Genomic DNA, 13,623 nt, shown 5'->3' on the forward strand with positions numbered 1-13,623 from the left:
AAAGTGCCTGGGTCCAAATACTGGGTCTATTATTTACAAGTTATGTGACCATTGTAGGAAATGAGTTGTAGGGAGGATTGAAATAAAAGAGCTAGTGAACTTCTTAGTGCCTGAGGCATACACTGGGTACTCAGTAAATGCCTGCACTGATTATTCCCAGAAGGATTCTTTGCTGTCAGTCTGCAGTGACTAGCTTCATGTTTGGAGACATGTCATTCTAAGCTGAGAAGAGGTTTTGGTGTGATTGATTAACTCGGTTTCCTGATGTAGAAGGACAAAGTATAAGTTTTTAGACAATTTTTTTTTTCCCCTTAGTAAGACTGTAGTTCAAATATTTGGACACAATAAAGGAAACTTTTACTTAACCAGGTTGGGAAAAAGAGTGGAAAAGAGTTCAATTGTTTCATCTAAACAGTAACAGGCCACAAAACCATTTTAGGCTTCCCTTCTCATTACTAATCACTTAACACTGAAGATTCATTTTGGGTCTTTTTTTCTCTTTCTACATACAAAACAAAACAAGGCAAGTTTAAAAATTCTTTATTTGAACTTTAGACAAGGAACAAGTATTGCATTATAAAGACTTGCTTAAAAGCATGACACAGTCTGTTGTCATTGTTTCTTTATGTGTTGTAAACCAACATAAGTATTAAGGGAGAGAATGGTACATCTTTCCTCTGCATCTTTAACCCATTCTTAACTGAGCATGGATACAACCCTCAGAAAGAAAACCCTGGTGAAATGGCATCTCTAACACTCTCTCCTCAGGTTCTAATGGCTCCAGGGGAGAAGCACTTTTGGTCTTAGCCTAACCATATTGGCAACATGACAACAAGAAACTAGTATCTCTAAGGCCAGTAGTGCACAGCAGTTTCCATCTAAAGTTCTATTTCTTTTCCCACCATCTTTTATGAAAATGACTGACCTAGAAATTAGGGCTGAGTGTGAGTTAAAATGGTCCAATATACATTTACTGTGAGAGTCAACCTGCTAATGTCTATCTGGGATGGTCCTGTTGGGGGATATGCCAAACTTCCTGGTTTGCTTATTAACTAATGGTCACCGACACCACTGGGGGCAAGCAGCAAGACAGTGTGCTGTTTGTTGACCTTGGCAAATGATAAACTATGATTTATTTACTCCTTGGTTCCCCAACTTAATATAATTTAAAGTCTTTTAATGTGCTAAAAGTCTCTAAGGCAGCAAACTAATATGCTGACTATGGTGTCCACTATTTCACAGTGACTAGCCATGACATGATTCGTACGTAGGATCAAGTTTCCTGATCAAGATACCTTTGTCATCCTTCTTTTTATAAATTCTGACAGATATCAACATAGATATTAACACACAGATATTAGAATAAACTGCTAAAAGTGCTAGTCTTATCCAAAATAAACTTTGTTTTAAGCTTAGTCTTTAAAAATATAAGTTAACAGGATACATTCTGATTTCTTTTTTCAGGTAAGAGAAAACTTTTTTTTTTTTTTTAATGTGCATAGTTGCATCTGGACTCCAGCAACATTTTTGGGGGTAGTCCAATATTCTGTTTCCTAGAAAATTACAAATCAACCACAACCCCTAGGGAAACAGGAATTGCTCCATCCCAAATATTGTCAGGGGTAAGAATAAAAATGTTTTACATTTCATTTTCTTTCTTTAAGCTTTATTCTTGTTTTTAAGGTAAAAGTTATAATTAGTAATCCTATTAGCAGCAAAGATCCTAATTTCTGTAAATTAAAATGACTCAGGACTGACAGAAATCACATTTTCGCAAAGAATGAGGGATCCATAGGGGGTAATAAATGTCTATCAATTTGGTCATTAAGCAATCTTATTTGAGAGGTTAATTCGTACAAAAACAGCCAATAGTATGCAAGGTCTCATTTGAAGTTCAGGCCTATGACTCTGCAGCAGGAAGCTGAGTTGGCCCAGCAGTATGCAGTGGAAAGAGGGCTTTCATGGTGGAAAATTTCCATGTGGTCAGACTGAAGGGGGCATGGGCTCTTACTCTGGCTCTTCAGTAAAAGTGGTTACTTCCAATAGATAGTTGAAAGTGGAAGCTGCTTTGAAACTTTTCAAAGTGTTTGTTAGAAAGTCTAGTACAATTACAAGTTTTTCTGATAGTCTGTCAAGTTTCACAACCTGAGCTTAGTGAAATGGCAAGAATCAGAAAATAGTACAAAAATTGCAAGGAGCTTGAGAGTTCTCCAGTTTTAATCACTCCAAATGCCACAGCAGCAGCATCTTATCAGAGTGTCATTGCTGTGACTACTGGGGGTTCATTCCCAGGAGGAAGATTCAAGCCAGGAAAGTTTGATCAGGACAGTGTCTCTTTTAAAATGCTAGAAAAATCAGTTTGAATCCCAAGTTTCTTGTGTTTCTAAGTAGTGTTTATTCAGAACACTCAAGAATGACTCATATAACACTGCTGCTTTCAAATACCGCCATGTCTACTTCCTGCTAACAAGAAAAGGCAAGGAAATGCCAGCTTTGTTCTGGGACTGTAGTCATTTAAAAAAAAAAAAATTAGAAGATGCTCTGAGCTTTTATAATCACAGGGGATTTTTCACTTGTGAAAAGACAAACCCCACCCAATAACCTAAACTGCAAGAATGGCAAGCAATACATTTGTTTCAAGATGATCCTTTCACAAACCCTAACTGTGGAAAGAGGCATTTTACACTGCCGCCCTAATGGAGCTGTGTCCCTGTTCTGCTGAGTGAGTTAACCCCACGGGGAAGAAGCTCCTGACGTCTGACTCAGTAGACAGCATGAGGGAACATCCACTTCCATTAAGCCTTAAAAACTTGGAACTTGCAACCAGGTGGAAAAACCATTCCCAGCAGTCTCTGCCATCACCTCCCAAGACAGCAGTACTGGTGGCCCAAAGGGCACAGAGTCACCTAATAACAGGCGGACTTGCCTCCTCCATGAGCTCATCTAACAAACATTCTCACAAGCTTGCAAAATGCCACTTAAAAACTCAATAAATTAAAAAATTACACACACACACACACACATACACACACACACACACACACACACACGCGTCCCCCATAATTCCTGGCTGCAATCCCCAAAAGGCCATCTCACCAAAACAATTAAGCCAAAAGACCAGCTTAATTTATTCATCAGGCAGAGCAACTTTCCGTTTCCTAAAGGACCTCGAGCTAATGTACCGACATGACAATAAAAACTACCATTGTGCCCAGAGATTAACAGTAGTCTTGACAGCAGTTTAAAAAGTAGAATACTTGTCAGCTGCCTTTCACTCATTTCCTGAAACTTTATCCTGAGGAGAATCCTGTTCCCTCATCTCAAAAAGATCAGTTCAAGAACGGGTCATGACAAGGGGTGGAAGGGTCAGTGAGTGAAAAGAGAAGGAGGCAAGGCTCCCAGACTGCTTTTCATGGTCACTTCACAGGTACCCCTAACCCACACTTTCACCTGAAAGAGAGGCATTAACGTGACATAACATACTTAAGTCTTCAGTCTGACCAGTTGGTAAAATGCACACAGGAAAAGCTGGGAATAGAGGGATAAAGTAAAAGCAAGTGCCCCAAACAAGAAATCCACGTGATGGTTTGTTTTTGTGTGATTCAGTGCAAAGGAGAGGAAGGAAGCACCATCTACAATCACTCCACACACACTGTATTTGCATCCACCGTGATAACTACGACAGCTGCAGGAGAAGATTGGCAGCTTGGGAATGACCGTGTTGCCACTGCCTACTAGCCATGGTAGCAGCCTCTTGTTTGGCTAATTCACAGGACAGAATGGGAAGGAGCAGGGCCAGGAGAAGACATTGCATGAGAAGACTGCCCTGCAACCTAAAGGTCTTCTTGGGCACTTGCCTTCTATTCCTTGGCGCCCCTTAGAAGGAAGAGTGGTCCCCAGGGAAAATGGTTCTTGTCTGAAAACTGCCTGGGGCAGCCGAATCAGAGAGGAGTGCTGCCCTGACTTAAAATAGTTTGTACATGGCTAATGGATACTTTTCAAACTCCAGATTCCCCGGGAATAGAGCAAGAGTCCCCTTCTTCCCCTCACAAGAGTGAAACTGATTTCCTCTGAAAGCGTCTCATTGGCTTGAGCAGAGAGGCACCACTGTCCAGACAGAAGTGCTGGTGAGTCTTCAAAATTATTTAGGAGCCACGCCTAATTTCACAGGCAGAAAACTAACTCACTAAAGGTAGTCCTTGAGGAGTTGATATAATGTCTCTTTCCTTTTCTTGCAAGGAGGAAGAGATTGATACAGTGTGGAATGGAAGGGAAGAAATCTGACAAGAGCAAGTCAATTAGGACAGGAAGCAGTGTTTGCAGAATGAATTCGATGGAGAAATTCAAAAGTTTCGTAGGAGGAGAGGGTAGAAGACTCACTTTTAGAAGCTGAAGGTAGAAATCACAGAGAAGACAGTCAAAGTACAAGTGAACAAAGTAAGATATTTTTCTGTTTTGTTTTTGTTTTTAATAATGGGAGGACAAAAGAGTTAATTCCTTCACGGCTTTTTCACTGGAGAATTGAAAATGATTGCCGTACTATGGGATGCACTCCACCAGCAGGAATCTGACTTGCCTGTCTGCATAGTCTTAAAGGAGTAAATACTTGTCAATTCTCAAGAGAAAAAGCTCTTGTTTGTTTAAATGTAAAGTCACCTACATGCTCCTTAGCTGAACTGGGTATCATATCAATAGAAGGTGTGTAGTGTGTGGAGATTCACAATAAAAATGAAGGATTTGTCCTGTGGTCCTTGAGGATCTGAACCAGATTACTAAAGAGAAGACATAAGTACGTGTGCTAACACTCAGTGGCCCATGGCCCTCAGAATAAACGGTAGCTGTGGCTTTAATCTTAAACTGCAATCACATCAAACTTTCAGTGTTTTAAACATATGTATTAATGAAGCTATCTCCTCTTTCACAGCCCGCCTTCTCTTCCATTTCATTCTCGCAAATCTGCTACCCACCTCCGACCCCAATACAGTTGTTCACATGTAGTCTCAGATGTGAACCGCAAATCGCAAGATAAACTTTACCACCGGGGGATTTTCCCCTTTACCTGAAACTCCAAATTGTTCTGACTCTTTTGGGGATGCTTTCGGCTCTTCTGGTTTTGACATTTGCTTTCCAATAAGCACACATCCACAATTGGTTTGCATTAAGTTGATGAAAGATCTAATGAGTGGAAACATCTGGGTGCTGTTAAATAAAAGTCTCTTTACCATACCAATAAGTGAAATGGCAGAGAGGGGAAGTGGATCTTATTTGAAAGGATATGACTATTTAAACACAAAACGAATACAGAGGGAAAAGCAATTTAGAAAGGTACAGAAAAAAATATCTAAACCAGACAACAGTGGAGGATGCAGGGCTACACGTGCCTGTGGAGATATGCTGCTCCCCTTGTGTCTGAGTTCCAGTGCTTTCCAAGTAGATGGGCAGATGGTGAAAAATAGAGCAGCTTCTTTTCTTCTCTTCTATCTGTTGAATTCTATTATGAGGCAGTTCTCTGCTTGCCACCAAGGCAGAAAGAAGCATTTCTCTCATCCACTCACCAGTCTGGCAGGGTCCCATCCTTAGTTTTCCATTGTAGCCCCTGGGTACTACTGTAGTGACTCAGGGATGGTGCTGACAACGTGGGCTGCCTCTGTGGCTGCTGGAGGGGAACCAAAGAAGGTGTTGGTTTGATTCCTCTGCTGATCTCGGAGGTAAGGAGGAACTGACGAGCTTTTGATGTGGAGGATCCTGGTGTCCATCACCTGACAGTCAATCTGCATCATCACTTCGTAATCCTGCCCATTGATCACATTCTCTGCAGAGAGAAATAAACACAAGGAATAACTATTCAACAGAATGTGCAATTCTGCTATAAGCTTCAATCCCAGAAAGACATCAATGCGCTTCAAGGGTGTGAACAGTCAACACGCTTTCAAGGGTACAGAAAGACTTCATCAGTCACCAAGCAGAGCTACAGTGCCAGGATGGCCTGTCCTCTCCTCAATTCTAGTTCCCAAACAACCTTCATTGGCTCAATAAAGACTGGAGCCACTGTCAGAGTTAATACCACAGACTATCTGTCCACAGATATTATATGTCTTGTATGCTTTCCATGCGGTGTATCACCATGGCTGGAGCAACTGGAACAGCAGGAGATTTTAGTTGGGGGAGGGGAGAGTGGAGAGGGAAGAATACTTAAGTTCTCCCCTTCCCTTTCAACAGTGGGAAGGAATAATTGTCGAAAGGACCACCATATCATGAGAAAGGTAAGGAGACCTTGGCCAAGACTGCTTGGCTCCTGTTCATCAGTAATATTTCTAATTTCATTAAGACATTCCCAACTATGAATTTAAAGATTTGTGCTTAGGAACATAAAATACAGTGAAGACTGACAACAAGTTGTAGCCATCTGACAATCATGCTCTTTCCCAGAGGCCACCGTCACTTCTGGTCCGTATTAAGGCAGTCCTTAATTTCAGAGTTCTGGATTCCAGGTACAAAGAGAGCAATACATTTCCAACTTGGGATTAAAAGGAATGCTATAAGGACTTCCAGGTAAACTAGAGGCTATTGGCATAAGGGAACGGGAAAAACCATATAGAGCCATGCTTAACACATATGGGGTAACTTACTATCCTGAGTTTAATATACACAGACATGTACTACACTCCATTCTTCCTATGAGGACAAAAGCTCTTTATTTTCGGGAGAAGGCCAAATTATTCCCCGATTTGTAATTCTAGGTGGTCATTTTCCAACTTGTAGTCAATGAAACTTGGGCATAAAACTGATGGAAGAATTATAAATAGATAACATCTTTCAAGACCAGCTGGACATTCATAGCAATGCAGTTAGAAGATGTGTAAACTTGGAAGAATGCGGGGAGTCAACGTGGCACCTCAGTTTGCATTTTCAACCATGAATCCAGAGCTGGGTGTGGGACCAGGAAGAATGCTGGCGAAGGCCTAGTCCTGTACTGCCTTTTCATGAAGATGAATATACAGCCAACCAGTGATTTCAAAATTAAACATTTGGCTTCTCTAGGGCAAAGAATTGAATTTAAAAGTAGAATTCTTTCTATTCCATTATCTTTTCTTTTTTTTTACTACTACACCATGCGTGCCAAGTATTACAAATCCAGAGGAAGAAAATCCAAAGTTTGACATTTGATCCTCAGATTCCATTATGTTTGGGAAAATTGAACTATGGAGCTTGTAACTTAACGAGGCAGGAAATGACTTAAGGAGATCATCTAATCCGGGGTGTCTTAAATTAGGGTCTAATGCACAGACTTCAGGGAGTCCATAAGTTCCCTGAAATTGCATGCAAAGTTTTATTTGTATGTGCATTTTTCTGGAGAGGGGGTACATCAGATTCTTAATGAGGTCTATGACTCCCTAAATGTTAAAAACTATTAAATCTAATAATCTATCAACTTTAAGTGCCTTGAGCAGATCATATATTCCATTTTAAAGCCAATGGAAGACATCATTATTCCACTTCTATTGGTTGATTGCCTGTGTCAATCTCTAAAATAGTCTCCATTGATGGTGAATTTCCCATTACAAGTCTTATAAATCTCTTCAATTACAGTTGAAGCTAATTTCCTTCTTTCCCAGCCTTACTAGCAATGAAGAGCAGTTGGTTGCTGCTGCGTATTAACTAACCCTACCTATTCTTTAAGACCATTGCTATGGACACTTAACTCCAATATTACAACTCCTGCCACTTTGTAATGGCTATCAAATCATTTACTTATCTTTAGAGAATTAAATCTGATTGGCTGTAAGTTAGCCAACGTTTCCTATCAAAGTGTTTTCTTTTCCAAAAAGTAGGCAATGGAAGAAAGACAACCTGTTAATGTATTTGGAGTCATTACATTCAGAACATGTGACAGGGTTCAGATTTCAAGGTGCCACACTAGTCATTTCCTTTTGGAACCACGGTCCCTCTCTGTTTTAGAAAAACTGAAAGACTGTGTGCATATACACACACACACGGACACACTGAGACACAGATGACTAAATAATGAAAAAACACATGTATAAAAGACATGTAATATACATTACTAATTTTTACTACTTTCCTAGATTAACTCGGAATCCAGATGACAGTTTAAGATCAAGACTAGGTTCTGTCATATAGCCCATACCACCTGCAGAAGTTATTAGGGCCCATGCGCCTGCTATGGTTTAAACAGATAACTGGAGTTCTTTAATATCTTAAATGTTGGGAAGAGATGAAAAACCTGGTGATATGTGCTCAGATGCTTGGGGGAAAACTAAAGCTGCGACCTGATTCCAAAACCTGGGAGTCCCTAGTCATGGCTGAAATGGTACTGTTATCCTAAGCCCAACCGAAGGCTCATGCTAGGTATGGTTTGGGTGGCTTTAAAATGGATTCTGTTCTTCACTCCTTTCTGAACTTCTAGGCCAAGGAAACTGTCAGCATTACTAGAAGAAGATTCTACCAGATAGGATATGAATGCCTTAAACCGAATTTAGGAAGCCCCTTCTGAATGACAAGCTGGAAAATTTAGGTTTAAAGTGACACGCCATGAGGAATCCCAAGTTACCCAACACCTCTAGAAAATAGTTAAAGGGGCTACAGCAATTTCTTTTCTTCAGTCTACTCTGTGGGACCTTATAGAAGTCCTTTGGGTGTTTCAGTATTGACCCCCTTGGATAGTGAGTGAGGTGGTCTCTATTACTGATGAGGCTCTAATTATTTTAATTAAAGGAGGACAGAATGGGAAACAGCTTATGATCACTCGCGGGCTTCACAGGGCCCTCCCCTGCGCTGTCGGGCATCTGTTCACATGATCTGCTTCCAGGAGCAGCAGAGAGGCTCCAAAACCCCTCCCACAAGTGGCAGACGAAGCTCCCGTTATCCTTTACTTCCAGACTTTGAGCACAGTTAATAACTGACCACCCTTGGAAAGGACATTTTCAACTGTTGCCTATAATTTGTGCCTCGGCGTGAATAAAATAAACCAGAGGAGGTTCTAACTGGAGAGATGAGAACCTGAAAACTCTGGTGGCTCAGGCAGGGAGGAGAGGGACAGCCTCTGAAGGAAAACCCAGGCAGGATGCGAGAGGCTGAGGACGGACAGCACACTTTCATTAAGGGCCAGGCCTCCATTATGAATGGGCAGTGCCCCAGTAATAAGAGAAAACATCACAGCTCATGGGCTTGCCGACAAGAGGGAACAAAGTAAACAACTAGGGAGTTGTTAGAGCTGAGTTATGTGAAAAGACTGCTGAAGGATTTTTGTGTACTTAATGAAGAAGACAGTGACTATTTGGGAAAAACAGAACCAAAAGTTACAGTATGGAGCACAGATGTTAAAGGTTCACTTTCCCTCTTCTATTAGCAAACATTTGGGTACTGCACAAGCGATATAAATAATCTTATGTTCTGGGACTTCTGAAGTAAACAGAATGAGAAGAAACACTGACCTGAGTCAGGAAAAAGATGTAAAATATGAATACTTCAAATTCAAAATTAATCAGGCAAATAAAAAGGAAAAGAGATGACTGGCTTCAAACATGAGCACTAAAAAGTGAGTCTGAATGCCCAGAAGAGTTGGGAAAGCAAGAAAAAAAGTGCCTGGACACTGGAGGTGGAAAAACTCTAGGCAATGTGGAATTCTGAACAGCCTGTAAACACACAATAACTGAATGAAGAATGGCCTGCCAAGAGGCTGTTAGCTGGGAGATGACTAACACGCACACCAGGACCTTAACCATAAACAGAATTTAAATACCCCCAAATTTCACAGAAAGTTCAATTTTAAAAAATGACAAGACTTCACCAGTGCTTTACAAAGACTGTGTATGATAAAACAAGATTTCTGTTCAGAATCAGACACCAATCCTAACAAGAGGCAGTTTGCTCTGTGTAAGCTAGGCTGGTGACAGGCAGTGACAGGCTGTCAGTACCTGTGCCTGAATCCTATAGGGTGTGGGGTATGTGTGTGTACATGGGGGAACATGGAAGGTAAATAAAAATCCCCCCTTCCACTGATCACAAGAGATACCTGCACCCAAAACAAACAAGTGGAAAAATCAGGAAAGAAATCCAAAAGGGTAAGAAAGAGGCGACAAAGGAGACAAAGGGAAAGGAAGGCGGGAATACAATGAACAATAAGGGGTAAAACATCACATTTTTTCGGTGGCTTTCAAAAACTTCCTAAGCTGACTTCACTATGTCTAACCAATCTTATCTCCAATTTTTAACCGGAGTCCTGGTTTTGACCATCCCAGAGCACCATGCATTGTATCTCTGCTAGTACTTTATCCTCTGCTTGGAAAAAAAAATTAAAAAGCTCTTTCTGTTCTTCTCTACCCAAATTCTCCATCCAGTCAATTTCTATTAACCCTTTAAGGCCCATTTCAAATCCCACTTCTAAGAAACCTTCCATGAAAACTCCAGTATTGATCTTTTTCTGTTATAACCAATATATAAATGTTCCATGTCACTGAATATGTTAAAATACTTATAGAAAAGAGGTTTGGCTCCTTTAAGAAACATCGGGCCTTTCTGAAGGTAGCGGGTGGGGGATCAGTGGTAGAACTAGATAGAACCTCTCCCTCATCAGTGGGGAAGAAGACTGAGTGAGTAAGTACCAGTCGTATTGCAGATGGAAACACAAAATATGCTTCCGAATTGAAGAATTTTTCTGGAGACATAAGGGAGAACACTTGCAGGAGCAAAGAGCTCCTAGCAACCACCATGTCTGCCCTTTGCCGTTTCCGGGACAGTGGAGAGATTTCAGGCTGTGAGTGTCCAAAGGCAGGGAGGGATGGTGGGAGGGATATTATTTGTTTAACTGCAAGACAAATCAGAATTTGTTAAATATTTAAAAAATACATGTGTATATTTTTTTATTGAAGTATAGTTGATTTACTACATTACATAAGTTTCAGTTGTACAACATACTGATTCAGTATTTTTATATATTTGACTCCATTTAAAATTATTATAAAATATTGGCTATATTCCCTGTGCTGTACAATATATGCCTGTAGTTTATTTACTTTATACATAGTAGTTTCTACTTCTTTATTCCCTACCCTTATCTTGCCTCTCCCCCTTCCCTCTCCCTACTGGTAACCACTAGTTGGTTCTCTGTATCTGTGAATCAGTTTCTGTTTTGTTATATTCAGTCATTTTATTTTTTAGATTCCACATATAAGTGATAACATACAGTATTTGTCTTTCTCTGTCTGACTTACTTCACTAAGCATAATACTCTCCAGGTCCATCCATGTTGTTGCAAATGGCAGAATTTCCTTCTTTTTTATGGTTGAGTAGTATTCCATTGCAGATATATACCACATCTTCTTAATCCATTCATATGTTGATAGATGCTTAAGTTACTTCCATATCTTGGCTATTGTAAATAACGCTGTCATGAACATTGAGGTGCATGTGTCTTTTTGAATTAGTGTTTTCATTTTTTTCAGATATATACCCAGGAGGGGAATTGCTGGATCATATGGTAGTTTTATTTTTATTTTCTTGAGGAACCTCCATACTGTTTTCCATAGTGGCTGCACCAATTTACATTTCCACCAACAGTGTATAAGCGTTCCCTTTTCTCCACATCCTCTCCAACATTTGTTATTTGTGGTCTTTTTGATGATAGCCATTCTGATGGGTGTGAGGTGATACCTCATTGTGTTTTGATTTGCATTTCTCTAATAATGAGTGATGTTGGGCATCTTTTCATATGCCCGTTGGCCACCTGTATGTCTTCTTTGGATAAACGTCTATTCAGGTCTTCTGCCCATTTTTTAATTGGGTTGTTTGTCTTTTCAAAGTTGAGTTGTATGAGCTGTTTATATACATTTTGGATATTAACCCCTTACTGGTCATATCATTGCAAATATTTTCTCCCATTCTCCCATTTTCTCCGAAAATGCTGTCTTCTCATTTTGTCAATGGTTTCAAAACTTAAGTTTAATTAGGTCCCATTTATTTACTTTTATTTTTATTTCCTCCGCTTTAGGAGACAGATCCTAAAAAATAGTGCTACAATTTTTGTCAGAGTGTTTTGTCTATGTTTTCTTCTAGGAGTTTTATGGTTTCTGGTCTTACACTTAGGTCTTTAATCCATTTTGAGTTTATTTTTATATATGGTGCTAGAGGATGTTCTATTTTCATTCTTTTATATGTAGCTGTCCAGTTTTCCCAGTACCACTTATTGAAGAGACTGTCTTTTCTCCATTGTATATTCTTGCCGCCTTTGTCATAGATTAATTGACTGTGTGTGGGTTTGTTTCTAGGCTGTCTATTCTGTTCCATTGATCTATGTATCTGTATACAGTACCATACTATTTTGATGACTGTAGCTTTGTAGTATAGTCTCAAGTCAGGGAGTGTGATACCTCCAGCTTTGTTCTTTCTTCTCAAGATTGCTTTGGCTATTCGAGGTCTTTTGTGGTTCCATATAAAATTTTTAGAATTGTTTGTTCTAGTTCTGTGAAAAATGTCATGCGTATTTTGATAGGGATTGCATTAAATCTGTAGATTGCTTTGGGTAGTACTGTCACTTTAACAAGATTAATTCTTCCAATCCATGAGCACAGGATATCTTTACATTTATTTGTGTTGTCTTCAATTTCCTTCATCAATGACTTACAGTTTTCAGAGTACAGATCTTTCACCTCCTTGGTTAAATTTGTTCCTAGGTATTTTATTCTTTTTGATGCAATTGACTGTATTCTTGAATTCTCCTTCCGATAGTTCATTATTAGTATATAGGAAAGCAACATATTTCTCTATATTAATCTTGCATCCTGCAACCTTGATGAATTAATTTATTAGTTCTAATAGGTTTTTTTTGGTGGACTCTTTAGGGTTTTCTATATAGAGTATCATGTCATCTGCAAACAGTGACAGTTTTACTTCTTCCCTTCCAATTTGGATGCCTTTTATTTCTTGTCTGATTGCTGTGGCTAGGACTTCCAATACCATGTTAAAAAGAAGTGGTGAGAGTGGGCATCCTTATCTTATTCCTGATGCTACAGGAAAAGCTTTTAGCTTTTCATTGTTGAGTATGATATTAACTGTGGGTTTGTCATAAATGGCCTTTATTATGTTTAGATATGTTCGCACTATACCCACTTTGATAAGAGTTTCTATCATGAATGGATGTTGGATTTTGTCAAGTGCTTTTTCTGTGTCTATTGAGATAATCATGTGATTTTTATCCTTCCTTTTGTTAATGTGATGTATCACATTGATTGATTTGTAGATATTGAGCCATCCTTGCATCCCTGGAATAAATCCTACTTGATCATGATGTACGATCCTTTTTATATATTGTTGAATTTGGCTTCCTAATATTTTGTTGTGGATTTTTGCATCTATAGTCATCAGAGATGTTGACCTGTAATTTTCTTTTTTTGTAGGGTCTTTGTCTGGTTTTGGTATCAGGGTAATGGTGGCCTCATAGAATGAATTTGGGTGTGTTCTCTCTTCAATTTTTCAGAACAGTGTGAGAAGGATAGGTATTAGTAGAATTTGTTAAATATTACATGGGTGTTACATTCCTGAACAATGGGGAGGCAGATGAGAAAGAGCTTATCTAGTTAGAAGATCTATAATAATTTCATTAAA

The 13,623-nt window shown here is 39.4% G+C and overlaps 1 protein-coding gene across 3 annotated transcripts in view; it reads right to left on the reverse strand.

The window, feature by feature from the left end:
• Positions 1–523: 523 nt before the first annotated feature.
• ATF6 (activating transcription factor 6) overlaps positions 524–13,623 on the reverse strand; it is a 224,163-nt gene continuing 211,063 nt past the window's right edge. For all 3 annotated transcript variants that reach the window (XM_061183180.1, XM_061183179.1, XM_061183181.1), the window contains one exon: positions 524–5,812. In XM_061183180.1, the coding sequence (XP_061039163.1) occupies positions 5,604–5,812 (209 nt within the window). In that variant the 3' untranslated portion in view covers positions 524–5,603. The remainder of the gene's footprint in view (positions 5,813–13,623) is intronic.

Source organism: Eubalaena glacialis, chromosome 3 (assembly GCF_028564815.1).
Source record: "Eubalaena glacialis isolate mEubGla1 chromosome 3, mEubGla1.1.hap2.+ XY, whole genome shotgun sequence".
NCBI classification, from domain to species: Eukaryota; Metazoa; Chordata; class Mammalia; order Artiodactyla; family Balaenidae; genus Eubalaena; species Eubalaena glacialis.